Source organism: Aulonocara stuartgranti (assembly GCF_965226115.1).
Source record: "Aulonocara stuartgranti genome assembly, chromosome: 2".
In the NCBI taxonomy this organism is placed as follows: domain Eukaryota; kingdom Metazoa; phylum Chordata; class Actinopteri; order Cichliformes; family Cichlidae; genus Aulonocara; species Aulonocara stuartgranti.
The window spans coordinates 2,484,718-2,497,735 of NC_138940.1; the positions used below are offsets into that span (position 1 = coordinate 2,484,718).

At 41.9% G+C, this 13,018-nt stretch overlaps 1 protein-coding gene across 2 annotated transcripts in view; it reads left to right on the forward strand.

Annotated features, from left to right (window-relative positions):
* The window catches only part of gfra3 (GDNF family receptor alpha 3), a 79,698-nt gene that overhangs the window by 48,920 nt on the left and 17,760 nt on the right, over positions 1 to 13,018 (forward strand). Inside the window, exons 4-7 of one of the 2 annotated variants that reach the window (XM_082552897.1) lie at positions 2,804 to 3,158; positions 8,911 to 9,020; positions 11,651 to 11,785; positions 12,848 to 12,987. In XM_082552897.1, the coding sequence (XP_082409023.1) occupies positions 2,804 to 3,158; positions 8,911 to 9,020; positions 11,651 to 11,785; positions 12,848 to 12,987 (740 nt within the window). The remainder of the gene's footprint in view (positions 1 to 2,803; positions 3,159 to 8,910; positions 9,021 to 11,650; positions 11,786 to 12,847; positions 12,988 to 13,018) is intronic. The other variant, XM_082552898.1, reaches the window with a different exon arrangement.

A 13,018-nucleotide genomic window follows, 5' to 3' on the forward strand; every position in this document is an offset into this window, starting at 1 on the left:
CTTTGGGCCAGTTTTCCTCCATAAAAACAACATACTACTTAGAAATTTCTGCAGCGACCGAGCATCGCAAAAGAGAAACAACAGGTTAGACTGAAATGTTGTAAATGTTCCCAAGCAGCATTACGCTGCATGCTGATATCGACCCATTCAAAAGTCCATATCCTGTATCCAAACCAAAAATGTTACCAGAAAATTGAAGAACTTTGGATCACAGGCAAGATTCGTGCCAATAACAGATGTTATAGTGTTCTCTAGCTGTAAATGTAATTTTATTTTTATTTATTAATTTTAGATACCACTTCATTCATTTGAATCAAATTAGAAAAACTTTAATGTAGGAAAGTAATAAGTATTATTTATATGGTATGAGTATATATATAGGGTATTATCATTTATTTTGTGTATATGCAGGAGTTAAAATAACCCAGAATGATCTAGATTGGGATTCAGGCACCTTCATTTAATGAGCAATTAAATCTGACTGGCAGTTTAATACAAAATATTGTCAAGCAATTTTAATTTTTATGAGCTCCATTCTCATTTTCTTTGTCTCTGATACCACAGAGACAGTTAAGCCACCACACGATCCTGCCTGCAATTGTGTTTTCATCACATATGATATGTTCAGATATGAAGTTGTGCTTAAGGTATTTCAGCATCTAGATAGTTTTACAGAAGTGGAGCATATTCACAGTAACCTTTAAACAAATTAATGTGTGCATTCTTTGAAGATTATTTTCTAAGTTAAAGACTGCTCAGCAAGTTTGATAAGCTAAACATTTGAAGCTTATATATAATGTTCTAATCTATCCAAGGTTTTAAATCGGATATTGGATATGTACATGAGATGTTGCTGAATTTATCTGGATGTTTCTTATTCTAAAATGTCTTCAAAAGCACATTAGATGAGAATAATTTAAGGTTTATATTAGACAACAGTTATATTACAAACTGGGTAGTTTGCTGTACTGAAATTGTAGTATGTTTAACTGGTGAAGAGCAGAATGTGGTACCCTTGGTCGCTTCTAGCTTAGCTCCTGACAAACTTGCTGCAGATGGGTTCCCCCATCTGCTAAATCTCAGAATTCAAGACGTGGTGAAGACACATTGAAACACCACGACTCGGATGAACTCGGATCAACTGGTTTTCCATTACAACCCAGAGTGAATGCTTGTTGTCATAGCCTGGGTGCCTCGTGATTTAATTAATATGCAACACGAACGGTACAACAAAGGTGGCACGAATGAGGCAAGAATGTGCCTGCTGCTTGTTCTGTGGCTTTTCCTCCAATTCCTCAGGTAATCACTGCGATTTTTCTGTAGCCATTTCCCTCGTTCCCAGGTTTCAAAAATGGCGTTTTTAATTATTGTGAACGAGACGCTCTCATGACTCATCGAGTGACCAGGAAATCGTTGGCATGCAGCGTGGCCATGTCACATTTTAGTTCCTGGTTGGATTGCTTGGAACCCCGGCCGAGCAGGTACTAAAAATGTACCTGGTACCAGGTAATATGACATAAAGGAAAACCCTGGCGAGTCAATCTGAGTAGTTACGAATGGAAAAGGGGCTTAACTGCAAGTTTTTGGACTGTGGGTGGAAGCCGGAGTACCCGGAGAGAACCCACGCAATCACAGGGAGACCATGCAAACTCCACACAGAAAGGCGAACACTGAATATAGGACCTTCTTACTGTGAGGCAACAGTGTGCCACAGTGCTTTCTATTATTATTATTATTATTATTATTATTATTATTATTATTATTATTATTATTATTATTATTATTATTATTATTATTATTAAAGTCTTGAACACATGAAGAAAGGGAGGTATAAAAAGGCATGGAAAGTCATGACACAGCTGAAATCTGTCAGCAAACAGAGAACAAAACAATGGCTCTCTCAAGGCCTACAGAAGGACTTCTAAACTCCTGAAGGTTCCAGCAAGCAGTCTTGGACCATATCCCAGACGTGGAAAGAACATAATTTCACCATAAACTGGTCACAACCAGTAGCCAAGGTTTTAGACAGAAGAGTGAAAAGAATTATCAAAAGAATTGTTCACGAGCCAAGGACCACTTGTGGAGAGGTACAGAAAAATCTGGAATCACCAGTTACAATTGTTTTAAAGAAAACAATAAGTAATGTATTCAACTGCCATGGCCTGGATGCACACTTACCATGCAAAATTCCATTCATTCATTCATTTCATTTCATTTCATTCCTGAGCAATGAAAACACTTTCACTTTGAAAATTGATAACATGTTCAATATGCATTTTACCCACTGTATTATTTCATTTTGTAATGTCAATCTAAAACTGCTATTTTTTTCCTTTCCCCACTTTACTTTTAAGTGTTTTACCATCACATATGATTAAGCAAAAGCAACATGCATGCACCAGTTGCTGCTATTAACAAGCCTGGCCAATGCAGACATGCTGACTGTTTCAATGGGGAACCGCCTATAAAATTCAGCTCAGTAGCACACAAAACTTTGAGAATGTCTGAGAATGGCCTAAATGTGTGATCACTAATGGCCGGGCTTGGATTATAGTTTCAGGTAATGGTTTTGCTTCTGTACTGAATCAAGCTTGTTAAAACTGTGCAGGACTCTGATATTTGTTCTCTAATAGAAATGATATAGCCTTCATGTTTTTGCAAAAAGTGCTTGGAAGCCAGATCCAATTACATGCTGATTTAAAATCCCAGGTATGAACTGATGTGTTGAGGAATGTAGTCAAAGAGTATGCTAATCCTAGGAATGAATATCTTCTCTTGGTCTATTCTTCTGACACCCCCCCAGCCTCATCTTTCATGCAACTGGGTGGTGAGAACCAGTGCTTGAAGGCAGCACAAGACTGTGGCTTGTACGAAAAGTGTGGTAACCTACGATCAGAATACGTGCTAGCCTGCACAAAGCCGATGCCTGGTACCAACAGATGTAACCAACACAAATGCCACCGATCATTACGTCGCTTTCTGGAGCGGGTGCCAGAAGAGTACAGCCTGGGTGTCCTGTTCTGCCGCTGCACTGATACCTTGTGTGGTGAGAGGAGAAGGAAAACCATTGTACCCTCCTGCTCCTACCACGACAAAGAAGGTCTGCAACTGAACTGCCTCCACCAGCAAAGCTTCTGTCGCCGAGACGACCTTTGCAGGTTAGACATAAAGTGTAGAGGCAGATGAACAGTACTGTGAGCCATCCCTACTTTCTTTATATTTTGCTTTCAGTGAGCCAGAATATTTTGTAATTTTTAAAGTGATCTTGAGCAATATTTCCCCAGGCTTTCTGAAGCTTTTCTTTGGACATCCATTGATGTATTTGCATATTTCTGTCCAGTACTTGAACCTGACCATTTTCAGAGGAAAGTATTTTTCAGTTTTTGCCACTTAATGCTAACCTCTGTATTTTTCAAACAAAAACAGTCACCAAAGAAAAGGAACGAGCCAGTGATGTCTATACATAACAAATGATTACCAAAGAAACATTTTAGTTAGTGTCTTTGAGCACTTCAATACATTTCTTCACCAACTAAATGATTCCCAAAGCGCTATTAGCCCAAAACTCAGTGTATCTTAGCACAGTGTGCAGATTGACCTTAATAAAATCTGAGGAACCTTGACAAGTAGAGGACAAAAACAGCAGCAGATGTAAAACAACCTATCTAGAGTAGATAGGCAGTATATGAAATGTCCTTAGGAAAAAAAAGGGGGGGGGGGGGGGAATCCTGCAAAGATCTGACATAGGACCTGAGAGATGCATCTGGGTCTTAAGTTGATCTGTCTACTCTCGGATCCAACCTCGTCAGTAATGCTCTCAGTGGAAGAGTTGCAGTTAATAAGCCATTCTTAAGGAAAGAAACCCAAAAGAAATACCAAATTACATACGATTTCAACGTAAAGAGTTAAACCAAAAAACAAAAACTTGGGATTGAAGACCTGTTGCCAATTTTATCAGTATATCAGTATGAAGTATATGAAGTAGGTCAGGAGAGGTTTAACAGTGAGCGCTTACAGTTATCTGTAAAACTTGATGGAGGCTTTGTTTGGGGCTATATTTCAGCCAATGAAATATTTTGCTTCCAGTGCCAAACACTTTATTCAGCAATTGACTCTTGTTTCATTTTGTTTAATGGTTTGGATAATTTAAATCTGAAGGAGCAAGACATACTAGCAGTTTAACAAATTATGATCCCTGTGTCCTCCTTCTATAAATTGACTCCTTATTGCAATAGAGTGGTTGGTGTGTCCCATTGATCCCAGGAGTTATGTTGTCAGGGCCCCTGGTAGGGTCTCCGTGGCAGATCCTGGGTGAGCAGTGATTCATACAATCTCTATGCAGCATAACAATTCAAGGGTTCTGCAAACTTTGTCCAGAATGGGGTGGCAGTCATAGGTGGTGATGTTGGTGCTTCAATCCCCAGCTTCCAAAACTGACTTGTGTTACATGGAATGCCATCTCGCTGGTGGGGAAGGAGGCTGAGCGAGGTTCGGAGAAATCAATTAGATATAGTCTGGCTTACCTGATCTGGAACCAGTTTTCTAGAGAGGGGTTGGACTCTGTTCCACTCTGGAGTTACCCTTAGCGAGAGGTGGCAGGCAGCAGTGGGTATACTTGTATGTATAAAGACAAGTGGGTTGCTTTGGGTCTGGGAACAGGTCTTGTCTGTCATCTTCATCCAGTCACTGAAGTTAGGGTTCTAGTAGAGCAGAACAGCTGCTGATTTTGTAATCGTATCATCAGATCTGCCGCCGCATGTTTTGGATACTTGGGTGAAGAGAGGTGCTGAGCTGTCAACTGATCACTACCTGATAGTGAGTTGGATCAGGTGGTGGGAGGAAATGTTGGACAGACCTGGTGTACCAGTGCACTGGGAATGTCTGCCACAGTCATCAAGATCTTCTGTTTTCATCTCTGGCTTCAATTGCATTTCAAGGGAGGCCGGCAACATTAAGTCTGAGTGGACCATGTTCTGCACCTCCACTGCTAAGGCTGCTGCAAACAGCTGCAACTGAAAGATTGTTGGTTGTTAGTGTCCGTGACAGCAATCCCAGAACCAGATGGTCGATATCAGAGGTGAAGGGAGCCATCAGGTTGAAGGAATTTTATTGGGCTTAAAGACTGTGACTGTGTTAGACTGTGGGACTCCAGTGGTAGCTGACAGGTACTGGCAGGCCAACGGAGTGCGGCACTGATGCAGAGGAGGAGGGGGACAACTCGCTAATCACTGGGGTGAAGTCACTCACGTAGTTAAACAACTGCATAGTGGCAGGCCCCCTGGAGTGGATGAAAGTTCTTGAAGAGTGTTGATGTAGGGCTGTCCTAGCTGACACATCTTTGCATTGTCATGTGGAGGTCTCAAATGGTTCCTCTGAATATGCAGGCTCAGGTGGTGGCTCCTATCTTTAAGAAGGGGGGCTGGAGGGTGTGCTCCAACTACAGTGGGATTCTTTGGCCTTCTTGAGAAGGTTTATGCAAGAGTAATGAAAAGGCAAGTCCATCTGTTAGTTGAGCCTTGGATTCAGAGGGAACAATGCTGTTTTCATCCTGGTCGTGGAACACAGGACCAACTCTTTATCCTCTTAAGGATATTAGAAGGGTTTATGTTTGCCCAAGTGGTCTATATGCATTTTGTGGACTTAGAAAAGGCATTTGCCCAGGTCCCTTGTGGGGGGTGCTTTGGGAGTATGGGGTGTAAGTAGGACTCATTTCCGGTGGTTGCTGGACTCCCCCTGAGCTGCCCTTTGTCACTGATTTTGTTCAAAGTTTTTATGGATAGAACAGCATGTAAAGGGCAGCCAAGTAGTGGAGTTTCTCCACTTTGGTGGCCTGAGAATTTAGAATTAGCACCCCCAAGTCTGATCTGGAAAAAGTTGGCATACACACTCTGGATCAGGGACAACTTACTGGCCTAAGTGGAGGGGTTCGAGTATCTCGGGGTCTTGTTCATGAGTTAGAGTGGAACATAAGGCAGATGGATCGGGGAGGTGTCTGCACTGATGCAGTTGCTGTACTAATCTGTTGTGGTGAAGTGAAAGCTGAGTGTTAAAGCATAGCTATTCATTCACCAGATAATCTAGGCTCCTACCCTCACCTATGGTCATGAGCTCTGATTAGTGACTGAAAGAATGAGGTTGTGAATACAAGTGTAGAAAGAGAGCCCAGCCACAGCCCAGCCAAAGGGTGAGGAGCTCAGTCATTCAAGAGGGACTGAGTAGCTGCTGCTCGTCTACGCAGTTGAGGTGATTCAGGAATCTAACTAAAATGTCTTCTGTACACCTTCTAGGTGAGGTGTTCTGGGCATGTTGCACCAGGAGGGGGGCCCAGGACAGACCCAAGACTTCCTGGAGAGATATTATCTCTCAGCTGTCTTGAGAATGTCCGTATTACCTGAAAAGGGTGGCTGGGTGAGGGATGTCATGGCTTCTGTGCTGAGACTGCTGCCTGAACTCAGATAAGCATCAGGAAATGGATGGCTGATGGATGGAACAAACAGGGGCCTCAGTAGCATGTGAAAAAACCATAGACAATGACAACAGCCTGGCACTTCTAATGCTCAGCTCCTCCTGGTCCCCAACTTGGTTACACATGGTTCTGTTTGAAGACATGTGAAGCTAGAGAGACCAACACCCATAGTGAATTGTCTTCCAGGGGCCAGAGCAGGGGACATTAAGGGAAATTTAAAACTGCTGGCTGAGGGTAAAATTAAATTCCAGAAAATTATAATTCATGTCAGCAGTAATGACACCTGGTCATGTCAATCAAAGTTGACTGAAATTAATCTTGGATCGTGTGTAACTTTAGCAAAACAATTTCAGACACTGTAGTTTTCTTATGCGTACCTTATGCTGTCCGATAACGACTGACACATTTAGCTGCATGTTCTCCTTATATTGCTGGATGTCTGAGTGGTGTTCAAAAAAGGATGTGGGCATTATAGCTAATTGGTAAACTTTCTGGGGGAAATCTGGTCTGTTTAGGAGACCTGCAATTTCATTTGTTGTCACCACCTGAGCCTTATTCAGAGTTTTTGTCTGAATTCAAACTTTTTATCTGATTTAATGCTCATTTCAGATAAAGCAATTATTGTGGGTGGTTTCAACCTCCTTATAGAGACTAAAACTAGCAGCTGCGCAAAGAAGTCCTACTATTGATTAATGCTTCAGTCTTAAACATGATCAGCCTCTCTTTTAATCAGCTATGTACAACAGGCATAACAGCTTATAGCTAATTATAGGCCAATCTCCAACCTTCCTTTCATATCAAAAATCCTTGAAAGAGTAGTTGTCAAACAGCTAACAGATCATCTGCAGAGGAATGGCTTATTTGAAGAGTTTCAGTCAGGTTTCAGAGCTCATCACAGCACAGAAACAGCTTTAGTGAAGGTTACAAATGATCTTCTTATGGCCTCTGACAGTGGACTCATCTCTGTGCTTGTCCTGCTAGACCTCAGTGCAGCGTTCGAGACTGTCGACCATAATATCCTATTAGAGCGATTAGAACATGCTGTAGGTATTACAGGTACTGCGCTGCAGTGGTTTGTATCATATCTATCTAATAGACTCCAATTTGTGCATGTAAATGGAGAGTCCTCTTCACACACTGGGGTTCCACAGGGTTCAGTGCTAGGACCAATTCTGTTTAGATTATACATGCTTCCCTTAGGGACTATCATCAGAAGGCATAGCATACATTTTCACTGCTATGCATCCAATGATTGAAACCCTTGTTTTTCTTTAGTGAGGGAGATGCACTATTACACTGCCTGCACCAACAGTGGTTACCATATTGTTCCAGCAGTCAATATAGCATTCTCTGCATCGTCTCTGCCATTGGCAGAATCTGGACTCATCACGCCACATAAAATTTCTCCACATGTTCACTTTCCAGTGCGCACGTTGCCAACACCAGCACAAATTGTGTGTGTGTTAGTCCCCATAGGGAAATTGCTCCTCTGCATTTAACTCATTCACTCAGTGAAGCAGTGGGCAGCCACCAATGCAGCGCCCGGGGAGCAGTGTGTAGGGACGGTACCTTGCTCAGGGGTACCTCAGGGTAACCGTTCAGTGGAGTCGAACCCCCGACCTTCCGATCATGGGGCCACCACTCCACCTACTGAACTATCCCTGCCTTGTGAAGGTCAATCAGCAGGCCTCCTGGCACCCTTTTGAAATCACAGATTGGCTGTGTGCAATTAGAGAGAAATCAGTCATGTTGTCCTGCAAACCTTGACTGTAAATCTGTAGAAGGTCCTAGGTGGTGAGAGTTGACAATCTTGGCTTTGTCTTCTTGGGAGTGGCCCACTTTGCAGCGTGTCTCTGACATTCCCCATATATATGGACGTGAAACTTCTATTTGGAGATGGTATTAGGGCTCACTCCAAATAAAATTGAAGCTTGGTGTTGTGGAACACCTGCTTGAAATTGCCCTACGCATGGGCCCTGTCCACGTCTATCAAACATGGCATGTTTGAAGGAGACACCAACTGACTGCTGTAGCAGGGTCCACGTTCAGAGGTGCTATTACTGAGGTGCCAATCAAACACCTGATCATCAGCTGGTGTCTACAGTAACAGAGGATCAAAACAAGAGTCAATAACAGAATAAGCTGTTTAGTATTTGGCAGATAATATTTGGCAAACTTTTCATGGGTGCAACCCATATACTCAACTGCTCAAACCATAAATGCATTTTCTTTACAAATGTGACGCCATTTAATGGGAAATGAACAGGCTTCCTAAAGACAGATGATTTTTTGCTAAGAAGTATTGCTACAGCAAAGAAATAATCAGCCAAAGAAAAATTTTCTTATTTTTTGTGCTAAGTTTATTATACATAAGAAGGTGTTGTGTAAGTTAGTCTTGCCTGCTTTTAATGTTGATATTGACTGTTTGTTTGTGTTGTTGCCAGGTCCAGACTGGCTGATTTCCTCAATAACTGCCAGCCGTCTCATCTGACAGCCAGCGGCTGCCTGAAAGATTCAGCAGGCCTCTGTCTCCGAGCCTATGCCGGACTCATAGGTACTAAACACACGGGGAAGGAGGGAAAAAAGACGAAAAAGCCTACTGCCTTACCAAAAAATAGAAGGCTGCAAGTGTCGGATTTGGCACGTTTGTCATTTTTATTACAGTTTCAGAGAAATTTAGAAAACATAGAGCCCTTAGTTACTTTTGAAGTGTAACAAACAAGAATCATGAAACACACAGTATGGACAAAACAATGAAAAAGAGGAAAAAGAAAAGGTAACGAGTCTGAGTGTGAGTGTTTTAACCTGTCCCATCCGACACTTTAAAAACATGTGCATTCTACAGTCCCTCTCTTGATGTTGTAATCTATCTCATCAATAGTGTTTGAAACATTAAAATTTACAGACATTTATTTACTTGCTTATCCATGCCGGATCACAGGGCAGCAGCTGCACAGAAGCTTAGACCTCCCTCTCCACAGCCACCTTCTTCAGCTTATCCGGGGGAAGCATCAAGGCCGTCCCATCCCAGCTGAGACATGTAATCTCTCCAGCATGTTCTAGGTCTTCCCATGGGCCTCCTTCCAGTGGGACATGCCCAGAACACCACATCCAGGAGGCACCTTGTAGGCATCTTTGTCAGATGCCCAAACCACATCAACTGGCTCCTTTCGATACGGAGGAATAGCAGCTCTACCCTGAGCCCCTCTCAAATGTCTCAACTCCTCACTCTAACCAGCCACCCTTAGAAACCTCATCTGCTGCAATCTCATTCTTTCAGTCACTACCATAAGCTTGTGACCATAGGTGAGGTTGATGGCGTAGATTGATCGGTAAATCGAGATCTTCGCTTTTACAGTAAGCTCTCTCTTCACCACAACAGAGTAGTACAGTGTCCCCATCACTTCTCAACCCGTCTGTCAATCTGTTGCCACCATATTCCGTCACATGTGACCCCGAGATACCTAAGCTCCTCCAACTGGGGCGCCAACCTGTCCCCAATCCAAAGTGGGATCTTCATCCTTTTCTAGCTGAGGACCATGGCTTCAGATTTGGAGGTCCTGATTCACATTCCCGCTGCTTCAAACTTGGCTGCAAACTGCTCCAGTGTGAGCTGGAGGTCACCCCCAGATAAAGACAACATAACCACATCATCTGCAAAAAGCAGAGATGAAAATCTGGGACCATTAAAGTTGAAGCATTTTACATATTTAAATTGGACACTGGCGCAGGCTGTCATGCATGTTTCTCACGTAGTACAATGGTGTTGTCAGCTTCCTCGTCGTTGCTATTGGTTGCAACCAATCTGGTTCTCCTGGGCTTTGTTATGATGTTTGTGTTCTGGTGATTTGGGCGAGCTTGATGGGGGCAGAGATGTTCTTACAGCACAAATTATCACACAACCTGGTGTTATCTACGCTAGTGTACTCACCGTTGCTTGAAAGTTCGGTTTCCGGGTCTCATCATCACTTTTAGGGGTTTGGTTATTATGCTGATTAGTAGCACAACGTCACAAATGTGCATGTTGTTAAATACCCCAACTCTTTCATCTTTGGACTGAAGGAAGAACAACACTCGGCATTTAATGCTCAATCAACAATCTCTTTAATCAATATTCCATACAATACAGTGTCTGACTGTTTCTCACATTCTTATAGCTTCGGCCTCCCTCCAAACTAAGCATTCACATTCTTTCTCTCTCAGTAAGCCTAAGTTATGACCTTGGCTTCCTGTTCAGTAGGTTTTGTTCTTTCTAATCAGAGAAATAAGGCCATGATTCTACATAAACAGCAGTCCCAGGCACAAACACATACAAAGAGCTCACTCTTTAATCCTTTTCTGACACATCAGTACTATGGCCATGCTGGCTTGAACAGACACTAGTTTATGATCGTTCTCAAAGTCTCATGGCACAAACCGAGCTAGCCTGCCAGCGGTACAAACCCACACTTACAGATTGGTTTCCTTTAAAAAGAAGATATACATCGAAAGAGCAGTATCAAATAAGTTACATTTGTTATTAATCTTACAGTATTGTGCCAGTTTTAACATGATCCCAGAAAACTACATCTGAATCGTAGACACGTGTTACAATATTTGTTCACGTGTCTGTAGTGAAAACCTTATTGTATTCTAAACTGAGGGATGGATACTAGCTTCTGTTATTTCTATCCATGTTCTATTCCAAAGTAGTTTATATTTGCCTGTTAAGTAACTTACACGAGGGCTCCAAAAATGTTGATATTAAATGTATTAAGATATCTATCAGAACAAATGGAAAGTAATGTATCAAATGTTGAAATGTTCTTTGTGTGTGTGTTTTGCACTGAGTTGTGTTTTTTACTGCCTGTTAAAGTGCTAGCTAACTTCCAAAATGCAAAATTGTGGCTTAAAAATTGACAAGGTAGTGCCAGAAAACTCTAGGATCTGCAGAACTTCAATATCCCTTGGTCCTTTAAATGAAGGTCATTAAGTGGTTGTTATGTTGTTCTGCAGAAGACAAAACCAGTTTCAATTTCGTGCTCAATCGTTCTAAGTAAAACTTTATGTAGAAGCCAATAAATGCATAAAGTATCTTAGAACATAGTCTCAAAGATTGATAATCATTAAAATGTAAAATCCAGAACCTTTGATCTGCCCACAGCGAAGTTTCTGTGACAACACCTTGACCTTTTAAAACCACAGGTACCATCATGACGCCCAACTACATCAGTAACAGCTCTGCAGATGTGTCGCTGTGGTGCAACTGTGAAGGCAGTGGCAACCAGTGGCAGGAATGTCTGAAACTGCAGCGCATCTTCACCCACAACAGCTGCCTGCGTGAGTCTACAGTACATACGTTTCATATACAGCAGTCATTTTTCATTCCAAATAGCAGGATGTAACAAGTTTGACTAACTTGTTTGTTACCCCTCGTCTAAACTGTTTACAATATAATTCTTTAATTTTTGTTTTTAAAATGTTTGACAGCCATGATACATAAATTAAATATTTTACATGAAATAAAATGAAAATGCAACAGCAAAAAATGCTGTTTATCAAATAAATGAATGAAAACTAGGCCAGTCCAATGCATACCTACTTGTCAGAAAGAAAACGACTGCTTTGATGAATCTTACTTTAAAAACATTTCCTCATGAGGTAGCATAAGCTACACTTTGCAGCCAATTTTTCTAATGTAGCCTAAAAATATATAAAAAGTAACAGCTTATGGTTTAATGGTGTCCCATGATGCTCTGCATGCAAATGCAGATGTCTTTTACACTAAATCATGCAAGTGTTTATATTTCTGGGATGGTTTGAAAATAGACACACTTTAAAGACTTGACACACAATTTATTTTGATAATGTCTGCTTTAAATAATGCATCTGAGGAATTGTGAAAACAGCATTAATGTGTGTTACTATCAAAGATATATCAAGATTCAGATCAAAGGAAATAAAGGGAAAAATGACTGTGACACTGTCTGCTGGATCAGTCTGGGTGGTTGTCTCCAGCAGTGGCTTACTCAGCATGAACTGAGCTCTACCTTTTTTAAAAAGGCAGCTACATGCTGCAACCTTAGCAGTCAGGAGAGTTTTACAGATTGTCTCTGCAGGTTTGTAGGGTGTGAAAAGCCCCGTCAGCTGTCATTCAATCACAAGAACTCTCAATAATGGTGTCCATACACAATGGCCATAAACATCTAAACACTAAAGCCTGGATCTATAAATCAATGTATTGTCCTTAAATCATTGTAATTTATCTATCTGCCAACTGCTCTAACAATAAAGCTGCCAAATAGATGTTTTTTCATGCCTACACAGATGGAGTGTTGCAGACCTGTGCACGCGCACACACACACACACAAACAGAGGGAGTGATGTGCTTGTTTCTCCAAGCAGGTAACTCCATCAGCTGGATGGGGAGCCTCGGCTTGCTGCCTGCAGACATCACCCAACCTCCTGCGCCTAGACCCTCCCCGCTGGTTCAGAAGGATGAGCTGCTGAAGAATAACCACCTGCCTGAGCACAACAACATTGTGAGTACGCTAAAGCTCATCACCGCTCATC